Below are 17,065 nucleotides of genomic sequence, written 5' to 3' on the forward strand. Positions count from 1 at the left end.
CATTTTGTCGACGAAATGACTGATTTCGTAATGAAATATAAGGCCATGCGACACTTGGCACTCCATACAAATTGTCCATGGTTTAAACCATGGTTTCAATTGTACCATCTTCTTGAATTCGGGCCATAGAGTTTCAATTCTACCACCTGAGATGAAGTGGAACATACAGTGGTTGATTCATATCCCTCCAATGCATGATATCAAACATCTTCACTGGACATTTACTGACCAGTGGACTGGTCATCTGATATCACAAGTTCATCAGTTTTTGGATGCAAAGACCACTACGAAGCTTGTTCAGGCTTTTGTTATATGTCATTTAGACTATTGTAACAGTTTGCTGTATAATATCTCTGACTCACAGTTACATAAACTCCAGGCAATTCATAATGCAGACCTGCAAGATTGATCACCCGCGTGAAGAAGAATTCTCACATAACCCCGATTTTGAAGCAGCTACATTGGCTTCCTGTTCAGTCACGTATAGTTTTTAAGATACTGTTACTGACTTATCAGTGCAGGCATTCAATGGCACCAGAATATCTCAGTAAGTTTTTGGTAAGGTACGCTCCCTCTCGTAATTTAAGATCAACTCAGAAAAATCTTCTCCAATGTCCTGCTATCACAACAAAGTTTTATGATGAGCGATCTTTTGCTCATGCTGCTCCCATACTGTGGAACGCTGTTCCTAGTTAATATATAAAAGAAGCTCCCACAGTGTTAAAGTTTAAAACTGCTCTCAAGACATTTCTGTTCAAAAAGTATCATGAATGGGTTTGGTTTTGCATTTATGGTTCATACATTGTACACGACATTTCCTCTTTCTACTTTCATCCCTCTCCCTTAAAGCGCATAGAGACACCACGGTAGTGATATGCACCATATAAGCACTGTGTTATATATATATATATATATATATATATATATATATATATATATATATATATATATATATATATATATATATATATATATATATATATATATATATATATGTATGTATATATATATATATATATACATATATATATATATATATATATATATATATATATATATATATATATCACTGTGGTTTGCATTATCCATTTCATTGTATTTTCATGTAGGGCCTGTTCTTTTAAAGTGGCTAAAGAAATGATATAGATGAGCATATTAGAGTTACTTTTTTATCCAGTACATTAACTTCTACGTTTCAATTTACATTTATGAGTCCTATAAATTTGCTTTATTCAGAGTAATCTAACCAGATAATATCAGCAGCATCCCCATTTGCTACATTATGTGCAATGCAATTAAGTTTTTATAACATATTGTGCTATTCAATCATCTAAAATTTGAGATTTTTTTTGTTGTTGTCTCTAGTCTCAATTTAAGACCTATGTCATTGCTCTACATCTAGCATCAGAAGTTAGACAAAGTGTTCCAAGAAAACATATGTTACAGCCCACATTACAGTACTCGTGCACTTTGATTCAATGATTGTCGTATCATATGTTTCAGGAATATTCCAGGGCAAACTTGATCTAAGGTGACAGAATTGGAAACTATGCGTCTTCAAGCAAGACTATGCAATACATCATTTATTGATTTGAGGTTAAGTACACTCACATGGGCTCCCTGCTATGTGCAGTACCACTTTTGCTTTTATGGAAAGGTTGAATATTTTCTGTGTGGCATCTTCTTCACACTGTTTGTGGCTAACTACAGTATAATAGATCATGTTGAAATCTAAAGTATTAGTAATGCACAATTCAGTGCATTGACTATGTCCTTACTGTAGAAAAAACATACCTGTAGATTACATCTGTGGCATCTATTAAAACTTCAGATGACAATGTAAGTTTCTCTTTCAACTGGATACTTCCAAAACAATTGAAATAATCTAATCAGAAGAATTTCAATATATGTACATTGATAGGTAATCCCTTGCCAAGATATGATTGCATGTATTAGAATTGGATAAAATTCAAAGAATTTTGCAAATTAAAACTATTGATATGTAATTTGTTGCTAAACATATCCTCCTATGATATTTAGGCCTATGCGCCCCTTTTGTTGATCATTATGAATCTGTATATAAAAATGCCAGTCTGTAATGTGCGATCGTAGACCAGGAGGGCATTATGTGCCTGGATCATGATATATAGGTGGCGGCCATTCACTTGGCCATCAATCCAACAGGCAGGCATTATCCACTGTATGGGAAGTATACTGCGCTCCTTTCACGCAGATCAAACAGAGGTATAATGAGTGTATTAAATGCATTGAGAGAAGGTCACCACTCGCGTGCCTCACACGCGGCATATTGCCGGGCGGTCTAATGTGAACTGCAAATACAGGAATGCAAACAAATGGATGGATATTAAAATTGGCTGACATTTTCAAGATAAAAAACTGCAAATTTGCAAGCCTTCAGATATCTAATTATCTTCTCATTTTTTCATGCCAACATCATTAAAAGTTACCATGCAGATACATCACAAGCTATAATTAGTCTTCGCTAACCTATTTAGTACACAGAAAATATTTGTTTTTGTTTTTAGAAAAAAAAAATCTACCATTCCTGAAGTCAATGATGACACTATGGTAAAACTGATAAAAACCAGTATGATTCAAAGTCTTGCAATTGTTAGATTAAAAAAGGACATACTCTTTGTGTTCTTGACTTTCAATGACCACTCATTATCTTCTAGAGCTAAGAATGTATACCATGTAGGCCCTATGCGGGGGATATATTTTTAACGTTTTATATTGAGCACACATTGGCATCTATTGTCAAGACTGCTGAAATACATAGTTTGGGTATATTTGCCCAAATATGCATAATATGTCAGACAACCCCCATACATAAAAACAATCAACACACTGGGATAGGTGCAGTCAAGGTGTTCACTGAATTACTTCACGATCAAGTCTGTGCAGTCCTATGCAGTCTTTTCAATTGTATTCTAAGTAAATATTGTATAAATATTGTATACAGAATATCCCACAAAAGCCAACACTATAAATCAAGAACTGGTTGATTGTTGTCTGATTTTAAACGTATCTTCAAAGCTTGGGTCTCTGGTTAAACTGACACGGCATGTTGCTTGATCATTCTCCCATTCATTCCAGTGTCTCCATTGGAGAATATGCTGATAACTGCACAGTCTCGGTGTGAGAAAAAATGGCTCAAAATCTTGCATCTCAGCACAAGGATCCCTTCTCTATTCTAATTTGAGATACCCTGGCTTGCAAATTTCCTCCCATTTGCTGTGAGTAACCATGGCAACCATTAATCGGCTTCCCCCCTGACTCAGACACACACAAGCTGCTACACAGCAGCAGTGTCCGACGTGTCACCGTCACACCTTGCGAGTGCTTTTTGTACCAAGCCTGTGCAACAGTGAACTAATGTACTGATGTTAATCATGATCATCTGAGCACAATACACCAGAACCATATTGGTGACGTTGAATTCAACAACACTCTGAATGTTTGTGCCGCTGGATGGTCAGTCAATACACTATAAATGCCAATTCTATCTTGCAGGTTATTTTCAGGGATGGTTTACATCCTGACATGGAAAATATGATAATGATAATTAAATGCTGGCATATACACTGTATGCTATTATAGGTTTACTGCACATTCTCTGAAATATCATATTTTACATGCAAATGCTCCTAGTAGCAATACGCTGTTCAGAAATCATATTGATCAAGATTGTTTCGAGGTTATCCAGTGGTAATGATTAGGTGTTTTGGAATGCACATGTAGTATACATACACACACATACAAACACACATACGTACACACGGGAGATATCATATTATACACATGTAAATAAATATTATGATACATATATCAAACACAAACACAAGTCATGACTTAACAAACAGTACAGGTGGGAAATATGTAGGTGGTCCATGTCAAATGAACTCTTTCTCTGAACATATCTCCTGCGCACTTATACCTTTTTTCTCTCTTTTTTTTTGCAGACATGAAATTCATGACTTATTTGGAATTCACATCATTTAGCATGGCTACCAATTAGAGATGGAGGGGAAGGACCTTTCGCTATTCTTTGGTAAAAGCGGCGATCAATGCGGGGGGGCTCTGATTGAACTCGACATAGACAAAGGAGAACGGGAGAGCGACTTTGCATTGCCATGGTAATTCTTCCACTGGTTGCAAATGCCGGCATGAATAATCGCTTGGTATCATATCTGTATCATGCAGATACCATATTGCTGAGTCAGGAAAGGTTACAACAATCATACATCACAAGGGGAATGGAAAGATATTTTATATTCTTTTTCAAAAATTCAATTTAAGCTGCTATTCTGACATTTGGGAATAAATACCTGAGAACAATACCCTCATACCATGTTGGGTTTTTCTTCCACTGATAAGCAACAGTTTTCTCTGGTTACTAAATGAAACAGCTTGCACAGACTCAGTGTGTACATGTTCATTGAAATGCTGGGAATTTATATTACAGACTCAGTTTCAGCATGTGCTAGGTATGAGGGGTCATTCGGTGTCAAATGAAAGAATAGAATTCATTTTTTGGCAAAACTACCAATCTTCAGTTCTAGACTAGAAACTTATCATTTAACTAGGCCTGCTTCAGCAAAATTGGACAATTAGTACATCATTCAAAGCAAAGCCTTACCTAATGAGATCATATTTCTTGAGATGAGACAACTGTTCAACATACAGTATATCTGTTCAGAGAAAATGATATGCACTTATGAAATAATGCTGAGTAGTGTGCCTGATAAGGATAATCTGCAGGTCCTTCTGTGTCTTGAAGTAAGACTACTGTAGTTGAATGCTGCCATCTCTTCCAACAAGGTACACTGTTGTTAGTTAAGATGGTTGCTCATTGAAATGCACATGTGACATTTAGAGAAATTGGAATGAATTCATTCTTTTCTGCCTATATCCTCTCCTGATCAAAAAACTGCTTGGAATTCTTAGAACGCCATGAAAAAGCATGAAATGACCATAAAAAAAAAATCATTCTAATAAGTTTACTTACAGGTTCGCCCATGTGAGGCTGGGTAGTAGGCAAGATCCATATTTAATGTCACAATACAAAGTCAGCATCAAATGTTGGACCATCAATCCCAAATGACACTAGCTGTGATCGTCATATCAACACTTCCAGATTTTGTTTCCGAAGATAGCAGCTCTGCAAACTCTTGAGTATCTTTTGGATCCTATGGTATGTCTATTCAAACTCAGGATATCAGTCTATGAGAGCTGATCAAAGACTCAGGTTTTGATTATCTCACAGACTCAGATACTCCCTTCTCTTCGAAAATGGTCAAGAATAAACCACATGGTGACCCAAATATCCCAGCCGTAATTCTCATTACACTTGTCTAACTGACATAATGTGTATGATTTCAAAAATTCCTCCCGACTGTTTCTCCTTCCAAAGTCTACCACAATACAGACTTTGAACCGGCCGTCATTACATGCGGAATGTCAATTACTTTTGTACACAAACAAATCACTTGCTCACGGGGTGAGTTATAAACCTTGAGGAGTAGGCCCTATTTCATGGTAATTCCACATTTCAATATTTCACAATCTCTCAGTTTTATTGATTATCTCTATTAAAGGGATTTGATTAAGACTTTCTGAACATTCCAAAGTCTGTATTGTATGTTTGCACACTGAAAATGCATTAGAAATTATATCAAATGCACTGACTTCAAATAGGTCTAATCCTAAGCCCCCAGAAAGTTAATAAACTAATCACTAAAGCAACAAGATATAAAATATGATTGCTATTTACACCACTTTGTGACATTTTGTGACCTCTAATTTTCATCATACCTATCCTGTACGTCCCCTCTATCTTCATTGCTCGTCATCTCTCCCTCTGTGTGTGTCTCTCTCTCTCCCTCATGTCTTTTAAAGGACAAGTTCACCTTCATAGACATGTGGGTTGAGTGAATGCAGCAATATTAGTAGAACACATCACTGAGAGTTTGAGTCAAATCGGACAATCTGCTCAAAAGTTATGAATTTTTGAAGTTTCTGCTCAGTCACGACTGGATGAGAAGACTACTATAGCTTGTGATGTCACATGAGTACAATGATATAAAGAAAGTATAAAGAAAATTCAACATATTTTCACTTTTCTCGCAGAACAAAAGAACGCTCGACTTCTCTCTTTCAGAAGGGAAGGGGAATAATATTTCCCTTAACATACGTCAGTAACGAGTCGAAGAAATGTGCACTTTATTAAAAAAACGGAGTTTTGTGAAACTCTCTTTTTATTTTCCTTATACCGTTGTACGCATGTGACATCATACACTGTAGTAGTCTCCTCATTCAGCAGTGATTGCGCAGATGCTTTAAAAATTCATAACTTCTGAACAGATTGTCGGATTTTCCCCAAACTTTCACTGATGTGTTCTACTAATATTGTTGCATTCACTCAATCCACATATATATGAAGATGGACTTGTCCTTTAAATCCCTTTCCCTTCCCTTTCCAGTCCCTCCCCTTCCCCCCCCCCCCCCCATCCATCCCGTTCTATTCCCCTCTCCCTTCCCTTCCCTTCCCTTCCCTCCACTCTTTCCTTCACTTCCCCCTCGGATCCCTCACCCATCCACTCCCTCTCTCTTTCTTCTCCTCCCCCTCCCCTTCCTCTCCCCTTCCCTTCCTCTCCCCTCTCCCTTCCCTGCCCCTTCCCTGCCCCTTCCCTTCCTCTCCCCTCTCCCTTCCCTGCCCCTTCCCTTCCTCTCCCCTTCCCTTCCTCTCCCCTCTCCCTTCCCTGCCCCTTCCCTGCCCCTTCCCTTCCTCTCCCCTCTCCCTTCCCTGCCCCTTCCCTGCCCCTTCCCTTCCTCTCCCCTCTCCCTTCCCTGCCCCTTCCCTGCCCCTTCCCTTCCTCTCCCCTCTCCCTTCCCTGCCCCTTCCCTGCCCCTTCCCTTCCTCTCCCCTCTCCCTTCCCTGCCCCTTCCCTGCCCCTTCCCTGCCCCTTCCCTGCCCCTCCCTTCCCTTCACCCTTCCCTTCATTTCCCCCTCCCCTCACTTATCCCCCCTCACCCATCCCCTCCCCTCTCCCTTCACCTCCCCCTCACATCTGTTATAGGTCAAGCACTCAGGGCTGCAAATATTTTCCGCAGCTTTTACGCTGCACCAATACCATCTTCACAAGTCAATGGCAACAGTCAATACACTCCAAGGGTTTCTCTACCCCTCTATCTATCTCTAGGATTGATTCTCAGAGAGGATTTAGAATGTGAAAAGGAGCATGAATTCCCAATCCATTATCAATTCCTCATCCAGATTACATCAAAAGATCGATGCTACTTAAAATGACAGATCATATTTAAAATTTACATCCCCAATCATATTAGTACAAGTGACATTTAAGTAACATGTTATGTGTATAGGAAAGTGTATATAGAATACCATCATTTATACTCATTTGGGTGGTTCATGTTGGATGGTTCATGATTCTAACATTTTGTCCGACTTCACTTGAAAATTGCAGAGCAATCGCCTTTGTTCCACGGCTTTTATTGCATATGTGACTTCTCCCTTTGAAATCAATTCTCACTGCCTAATTTCTACTCCTTCATCTAATATTCTATGATACGGCAAGTAGATCTAGAAATGATGTAATAAACATGCATCTCTGAAACAGCAGATATTCACAATAGGCCCGTTCACACACAAGGGAAAAAGTGCGATTTAAAAATCGATTTTCTTATCGCGATCAAAATTTCGAAATTTTTTCCAATGTGGACAGAAAAATCTCACTAATTACCGCGATCCTTATCGCGATCCAACTCACACTATTAGTGCGATTTTTCAGAATAATCGCGATTATTTTGCCAAGCATCGTGTGTGTGAGCGCGATCGAGATTCGGAAATCGGTATTTTTAGTCCCATCGTTCGTAGCGCGTGCGAAACTCTATCGGGACTGCGGGGTCAGTCTTCGGTCATGCAAGATTCGCGCATGCGCAGTTTGGCCACTGATCATTCTTTCCTTGCTGCGAAGTGCGATTTTTCCCTGTGTATGAACGGTCGAATAAAAAATCGAAATTTGGATCGCGATTGAAATTTAGATTTTCGTTGTTTGTGAACGGGCCTTATAGAGTCCAGTGCAACACCCTTCATATTAAAAAGAACACAATACATCACATTTTCTCCTTTCTCTCCTCCTCCTCTCTCTCCTCCTTTCTCTACTCTATCTCTTTATTCTTGTTCCAAGGCCAACTAGATGGGAGAATTCTTTATAGCAATGGATCAATCATCAGCAAATTTTGTTGTGAATGGAGGTGTGAAAATAAACAAACAAACAAGCAAACACATAACCATACTCATTGTCGTCTGTAGGCCTACATGTATGGTGCTGTGCTGTTGAGCTTGATAAATTGCTGGTATTAATATCATTTGTATGGAAATACATCACATACTGGAGTCTACTGCGGTGAGGTTAGATGTAAGCATGATATACCCCACACAAAACCTGAATAGCAAAAGCTTCACTCGTTCATCACTGGCGTGTTTTGTCATCCCCCTATGCCACATGCGTGAGATATATGTGATTTGCATTCTGAGGCTTTCGACAACACTTTTCATGCATCCACTTATCCGTACGGACAACAACTCATTATTTTCTCTTTCCCTATCTCTCTCTTTCTTTACCAGGATTAAAGCACCAATCAATCAATCCATCAATCAATCAATTACCTAATGCCTCACCAGGGATTGTTATGTAGGGCCTACAATACAATTTAAGAACAAAGAAAAGTGAGCTTCACTACTCTAACACATCAAACACTTTAGTGTTGGCCCATCTGTTGTGCAGATCCAAAATTCCACATGCATCCACATCCATGAATTACATACAGATTAAAGATATCAATGAATTTACCTCGTAAAGAAATAAAGTAATCTTGCTTGAAATTGTGTAATACTCAATAGAGGCATCATACCAATTTAAAAAAAAAAGTCTTGGTGGTACAAAACTAATGACTAGAGATTTATCATTGCAGAAACATCTATCCACGCACTAAGGCCTCATTAACACAGCTTCCTATACTGGCAATAAAGATTGACTCTCCAATTAACCCTTTAAGGACAGACTAATTTTACTACAACATGCATTTCCCATAGGCACCTGCCCAAGTATACTCAGGACTCATCCTCAACGGGTTCATTACTGGACATAGGTGTACCATATTATTTCTATGGGTAACCACTCTATCTTAGAGATAAAAGATTAGTACTGAAATGGTCACAATCTTTACTTAAAAGACATCTGTTTTTGTTTAATTTTGTTTTTGAACCATTGCTTCTATTCTTTACATTCAATGGGAAAACAATCTCCCTAAACAGAGACCTTTATTGATTATCTGCAAAATCAATAGAAATTCCTGGATTTCACATTTATTAATATATTTGAACATGTTGAACTTGTTAATTACTGGTAAAGATTTTTGTATTGTATCAAATGCAGACAGACCAGCAGAAGTCTGCTTGCTTCATTTTATATGATAATCACTCTTATTTTGTCAGCAGGTCTTTGGATGATTATATTTGAATTCTATCACACTAGTCTATATGTCATAAAATGTTAGCTTTCATTATAATATGCTTATATCCATCACCCTTTACAAGTTTGAATCACTTACTGTACTTCAAGCATTTCTACAAACGCCCAGGACACATTAATCACCATTTCCCTTGCACTCTGAAAGAAAAAGTTAGCACCTCTTTCATTCATCTGCTGGTACTTGAAGTCTGCTACTAATACCAAACCGTTACATGCTAATGCTGTAAGCAGATAACAAAACACAAAGAAGTCCAGGAGGGGAAAGACGTGGGTTCTTTTCTTCTCATTTTCCGGTTTGTTGACAAAAGCGCAGCTGCACGCGCCCCTGAAACGCCGATCACACAATGGGCAAAGAAAAAGAATGAAGGGCCTACCTGTCCTGCTCGTGCCAGCCTTCGGCGGTTTCTTCGCAGCGGGAGCTGGCTCGTTGATGGTGGGGATAGTCTGGGGCGATGCTTTGCTCTCCCCCGCTGCTGCGGCAGCAGCTTGCTTAGCTGCTTTCGACTTTGATTTCCTCCTCAAAACCGGCATGGCTGCAGAAAAAAATTGTAAGTGGATTCCTTTCCTAGACTCCCACTTCAGAACCAACGTCGAAGATGAACCGAAGTCAAAAAGTAATTTTCCGAAATGGGCTGACTGGAAAACGCAACACGGTAAAACGTCCGACTCCGCAACAGAAAAACAATAATACACAGCTACAGACGTAAAATCACTCATGCGAAGTGAGTTTGCCGCACGACGGCGCTGGTCGAGTCGTCGATGGTGAACTCGTACCCAGCCCCTGCATCATCCAGCTCTCTATTACGTCACGCATTCCTCGCATGTTGCGTCTCCGGTTGCGTTCGCCTGGTCTTCGAGCTAATTTTCGCGATGTGTAAAGAAGAATGTGTGAAAACATTCTCATTATCATACGTCCAATTTATGTTTATAAAGACAAGCACTACATGTGTATGTCCAAATACTTCGCATGTATATTCGATTGTACATCCCGTGTTGGTTTGTATCATTTAGATTAGCTCAAAAATAGGAAACTAACGTAGGGCTTCGTGCTAGAATACTAAGTAGGGTCTGCGCTACGAAGACCACGCATTTCCATCATTGGGGGAACTCCCTGATCTTCAAACTTCCTTGGTCTTCTCTTACGTTGATAGCATTTGAAGGGGCTAGATTCAACGTGTGTTCATATCTGCGAGAGCACATTCTTGTCTTTTTTTCATCATCCTCCTTTCATTATAATCATTTAATCCTCGCCTCTTTGTTTGTTTCTAGCTCTGTCTTTCATGCTACACCCCCTCACAGTCTCAACTCAAATTAGGTCATGTAATTCTCCAGTCCGTCTTTGCAGAAAATTATTAAAGTACCGTAGTAAATTACTTTCCATCAAATCCCATTTGTGTCTTTGAAGTCAACTCTCCCTCTCTCTTTTTTTTTCACCTCATTTTTTTTTCTTTCTTCCTCTGGTCCTTCCTACCTCTTCCTCTTTCTGATCTGTGTGGTTAGTTTACTTTTTCTCTTGTTTTCTTCCATTAGTTCAGTTTCTTTCTTTCCGGCTTTTTGAATTCTGTTGAACTCTTCTTGATGCCCTTTCTTTATATCATAACTCTGACATAAGAGGTATATCTTCATGATTCAGAATGCAGAATGCTATTTGGGGTTTTACTTTTTTAACCGTATCAATGGTATATCCATAAATTTCATTTGTCATATCTTGTAATATATAATTATGTACCTATGTCTTATGTGAAAAACAAAACGTATTTACAAGTTTTGCTGTAGATGGGAAAAAAAAATAAATGAATGAACGAATGAATGAATGAATGAATGAATGAATGTAAAACTCATCCTCTGTGAATTTAAAACGAGTTGGCACTGATGACTGTGATTTTGTTTCTGATAAAGCAGCATTTTAACAAGGAGGCACTATACATGCGAGCCTGTGGTACCTTCTTGGTTTCACACACTATGCACGTTGCAGTAACTGACGATGATAGGATGTGTTTTGGCAGCAGCAACTAACCATCGATGAAGTTTTAGCAATTAGCATGGTAACTGAAGTTATTGTGTAAGTTGCAATAATGACAAGACTCCTGTATGAAACAAGTTTTGATCTACCTCTTACTTGTGCAACATTTGACATTCGCAATACACATTGTTGTCGTCACAATTCTCCTGTTCCTGTTCTCAAGAAATGTATTGTTTCTTCATCTTTTTTCTCTCGGGTTTTGTTGTTGTTGTTGTTGTTGTTGTTTTGCAAATGCGTATGCAGTTTTGGAGGGAGGGGGCAGCCCGTCTTTATGAGTGTTTGTGTTTGTAAGTGTGGGTGTGTTTGCATGCGCACGTGGCTTGTCAATCTTGGTATCCATATAGTTACACAAGCAAATATCATAGGATGGGGAAAAGAGAGAGAGGAAGTGGTGGCAGAGGAGAGAAGTCAGGGACCACTGAGTGAGAGAGATGGAAGTGAATGAAGACGTAGGAGGAGGAACGCCAGAGGGGTGGAGGAGAGGTCTGAGGAGAAAGATGAAAAGGAAGGGAATTCAGTGAAAGAGGATGAGAAGGAAAATAAAAGGAACTAGCAAATGGGCAGTAACAGAGAGAGGATGCGCGTCTAATTTTCAATTCTATGTCAAACTCTGGCAATCGCTTGGATTGCCCATCGTTTTTTTAAACAAGATATTTGCATCTGTCCAATATCCAAATGGACGACAGGAGTATGTATCAAATATCTCCAGGGTCCAAGCCCTTTTCTTGTGCTTGGTTAACTGTAGACCTTGAGCGTTAAACCGAATTCAAATTACTAGTATTCGAGACTTTATGGAAATGTAGTGACATACCGTCTTCTCTTTCAAAATGATGATATCATAATATTATGCACACATGATAAAAAGTATTGGGGGGGGGGGGAGGAAATGAGTGCTATTGAAGCTGGAAACGAATAAGTCAGATATTTGCTCATGTAAAACCGAAGAAAACAAATGAATGAATGAATGAAGAAAACAAAAATCTATGTAAGAATAAATAATTTGATAATAATGACAATGTACTGTTATCAGTTTAGTAGTCAACATCGCTGGTCTCCGTTTTTTTTTAAATTATACTAGCTCATCATTTCATATAATTTTAACCAGTGAATAAATTGGTATTTGTGACATTTTGGCAAGTTGGATTTAAACTTGTCTTGATAGTTTCTCTTTATTTGCGCGACATGTGAGTTTCAAAGCAAATAAAAACTGGAACTGGAGTTGGAATAATAGTTGGAATAATAAACTGGAGTTGGAATAATTTGATATAGGCTTACCCGTTTTACCGTGTCTTGACACCCCCCCCCCCCCCCCCCCGCTAAATACTGGTTAGTGGTAAGATTAGAGCAAAGATTAGGGTTAGGGTTAGGTTTAGGGTTGAGATTTTAGAATAGGGTTAGGATTAGGTTCAGGATTAGGAATAAGATCAGGGCCAGGGGGAAGGTCCAGGGTAATTGCCCAGGAGGTAATTGCCATTGACCCCTCGTTTTACAAGTTCAATACAACGACGTTTTATACACTCCAACTTTATAGGTAGGCCTATGTAGTTCTGTGCGGTAGACGCCGGCCTCGGATGTTCGTTCTGGTTCGTTGGTGGCAGTATTGCAATTTCACCTGTAGAATGCTCGTACATGCTGAATACGTAAAGCAGACGAGACTCCAGTATAGAACTGCGTTGTCGGCAGAGGATCTGGACATTACCACATAGTAAAAAAAAAAAAAAGAAAAAAAAAAAAAACAGAATGATCAATTTTTAATTGCTCTCAGTACTGCATCTTTTGACGTCAAGATGGTTTATTGCTGAACAAAGATCCAATACATGAAATGATTGTTATGGCACACAAAAAAAAGACAATAGAATCTATCAATATTCAAAATGGAAAAATGATATTTGCTCGCTTTGCGGCGCTGCCAAACCCTGAGAAACTAAAACGCAACACACATTACAGCTCACTGGAAATATTTTTGTCCGACATTAACCCATGGGCTTGTTTCTCTCAATGTTACCGACAATAAAATATTTACATTGTCACCTTGGCGAAGTCTGATCAATAAAACATTGGGATTCGATTAATTCATTTATAATTATCTTCATTCTTTCGGTATACATTCCCTTTGTTCCAGTTTATATGCTATAATGTGTATGCCTACTTTGTGTCAAAGGATGTTTCCACTCTGTGGACGGTATACGAGTGTATCAATGACGTGTAAGGGTTGGAATAAAACCATGCAGGCTGTCATGCATGTCATTAAAATCCTTCTGGAGACGGGAAAGATAGTCTTGCATGGATTGTCTTTTAAACTTGAGCTGAATTAAGATGCCTGGGTCTAGCTGAACGTGTGAACATTTTTAGGGCGTTTTTATCTTTATTTGACTGCACATAAGGTTACTTCACAGAGCGTGACCATAATGCCAAACAAGCATAATATTACAAGATATGGTTACTTTAGGATGAATGATATACTTAAAGACAATTATGCGGGGAAGCTAAAAAAAACAACAACAAACACTTCAACAATATGTGAAAATTAAGTAAACGTCAAGATAATGTTACAGTATAATAACAGTAAATATATATATATATGACCAAGATGATACAGAACGACTTTCTATTTGGTGCATGATGATTACGGTTAGAAGAAGGAAAAAAAGAAGGCAGAAGAAAGAAAATGAAAGAAAAGAAGACCATGAATACACTTCACGTACAATTTTTTATTATAACACGTACACACAGACACATTTCCATCCATGAGATACACGACGGGCGCCACCACTAAAAGCGAAGGCTAACGGACGGGAGGCGGGAGCTATAATCAGATGTTTTCTGGTATATCGTCGACATGCTGGTCGTGAAAATAAACAAGTAGGCCTACTGCCGAGCCGAAAATCACGATTCACCTTATACTCCGCTGACATATCGCTTGTAATCACTGAATATCGTGTGGATGATTAACTTTTTAAATTGGAAGTGTGTCGACATGCAAGGTGGAGGCGGAAAAGAATAGTCAGTGATATTTAATCTGTTTTGTTCTTTTTTTTTTTCTGGAGGGGTAAATGTATATCCGTAACTGCATGGAGATAGTTACGTCATATACGCAAGAAAATCGTAAACATGGCAGAATCTCTCTCTTCTCTCTCTCTCTCTCTCTCTTTCTTTCTTCCTCACTTCCTTTCTTTTCACCCACACATCGATCTATCCCTTTTTTTTTTGTCTGTCTCCATTTCTGTTTACCCCAAATCTTGATCAGTTGTGAAGTGATGACGTCATTGTCTCTTCCAAATTTGCAAAATATGATTGTTACCATCAGATGCCGGTATCACCGTTTCCACCAAAGACAAAACAAACAAACAAACAACCAAACAAAATAATAAAACATGGAATTTTAAAGCTCTTCTCCCTTTTTTCCTTTTTTTTTGTCCCGTGCAGTTTAACAATACTGAATTTTATTTCTTTGACCTTACTCCCGTTTCCATCCTATAAGCTAACCTGCATATTGAACAGAATTTCCCAGTCAATTTTGCCGAATTCGGTCTGACATTACAATTTAGAATTTGCTCTCGGAATTGCATGCAAAATGTATAGGATACCGCATCAACAGTAAAGAAAAGAAATAAATGGGAGGATCTCCAGAAATTCGATTTATTTCCTTGGAATGCTCAAAGCATCTCCCAATAACCAATATAGGATAAAAAGGGCTTGAAGTTCAGTGGTTTGGCATCATGTGATATGACTGCGAAAGGAATGTTATGACATGTTTACCACACGAGTCATAAACCTTTAGGATACAAGGATTCCCATAGTCTTCGAGGCGCCCTTCCTACGCACGTTTTGCATGCACTAAGCGCAATGGTTATTACGTATATTGATTGCTCCTACATCGTATATGTACAGTATACCGTTAGCGTCGACACATTTTCGTTCAATTATCAGTGAGGAATCATATTAGATTGTGTGATGTTTACGACAGTGTCTTAAACGCTGCAGATTCTGCTTTGCTCTTATCAAGAATTAAAGGACAGTTATTGGGTGTCTTGATAGTTAATGTCGTCACGAGTTTTGTTTCCAGGATTGACAGTTAGCGTCTGTATGGTTCCCCCGCAAAATTAGACAACTGAATTGATTCTACTACCGGAGCGAACATACAGCACACAGACCAACTTTAATACCAAGGACTTGTTCACTACACGTTTTCTCTTTTTGTTTCTTTTGTGAAATAAAAGATGTAAAGCTAGTGCATTTCTTCCTTCTTCATCATCACATCTCCGTAAGTGGTAAAAACCCAATACAATTATGTGTGTATTTGATATAAAATCGTTGAATTAAAGGGATGGTACAGTATTGGTGGAGATGAGAATTGGGCTTTTAACTTTTTGCGAGATACTAAGAAAACACTAAGAATATAGTACAGAGCATACCATTTTAAGAGGAATTCAAAGTTTATTTGATGAAAATCTTGTTTGGAATGACTGAAACATCCAAAAACAAAGTAAAAAAAAAAGCGATCGTAATGAAGTGTGGGTCCCACACTTTATTAGAATCGCTCTTTTTTGGATATCTGAGCCGTTTCAAAACCAATTTTCATCAAATAAACGTTGAATTCCTCATAGAATTACGTGCTCTTTCATATTTCATAAGAGGTTTCTCATTATTTCACCAAAAAAAAAAAAAAAAAAAATGTTGGAAACCTGAAATTAGGTCTCAACCAAAACTGTACGACCCCTTTAATATTTCATCATAACCTTGAACCTTATTTGTTCTGTGCCAAAATAGAAAAAGGAAAGAGATGAAAAATGAAATCAATTAATGTGCATTAAAAGTGTCCCTTATGCACACAGAGACACACAGACACAGACACACATCCACACACACGCACACACACACTCTCACACACATACACACACACGCACACGCACACACACACACATACACACACGCACAAAGACAAGACACACACACACACCCACACACACACACACGCAAATATACCTCATCCATGCCTAACTGTAGACTCTGTCTCCGTTTATGAAAGCATGGGAAATTGTGACAAATTTTGTGATACAATTTGTACTATCAAAACATTAAGACTGCTCTTGTATTCTATTGGAGTGTCCATGGGAGGCATTTACATTTTGTTCACATTTTCTGGGGTTTAAATATATTTTATTCTATAGTGTATTTCAGTATTTCAGTAATCATGGTGATGGTATAAAACTAACTATGCTTTCATGAGGTGACAGGTGAAATAATCTTTTGCAAGTTTAATCAAAGCATTTCATCAGTCACCAAATGGCCAAGCACCATGAATATTATTAACACGTATGGTCCAAATCAGGGCTATATAACAAAACTGCTTGATGGCATTTGCATGCTCCACAGTGAAGCTGATAGCTTCTAGCAAATGCCATGTAATGAGTAGTAAAAAAAGAAATCTTGTCAGACTTTTATTCTATTTTTTTTTTTTTTGGTA

At 38.3% G+C, this 17,065-nt stretch overlaps 1 protein-coding gene across 1 annotated transcript in view; it reads right to left on the bottom strand.

Annotated features, from left to right (window-relative positions):
• Positions 1–10,279, bottom strand: part of LOC140242151 (actin-binding LIM protein 1-like) — a 220,595-nt gene extending 210,316 nt beyond the window's left edge. Inside the window, exon 1 of the mRNA XM_072321916.1 lies at positions 9,950–10,279. Within this exon, the coding sequence (XP_072178017.1) occupies positions 9,950–10,106 (157 nt within the window). The 5' untranslated portion in view covers positions 10,107–10,279. The remainder of the gene's footprint in view (positions 1–9,949) is intronic.
• Positions 10,280–17,065: the final 6,786 nt, after the last annotated feature.

The sequence above is a fragment of the Diadema setosum genome, chromosome 18 (genome assembly GCF_964275005.1).
Source record: "Diadema setosum chromosome 18, eeDiaSeto1, whole genome shotgun sequence".
Classification (NCBI taxonomy): domain Eukaryota; kingdom Metazoa; phylum Echinodermata; class Echinoidea; order Diadematoida; family Diadematidae; genus Diadema; species Diadema setosum.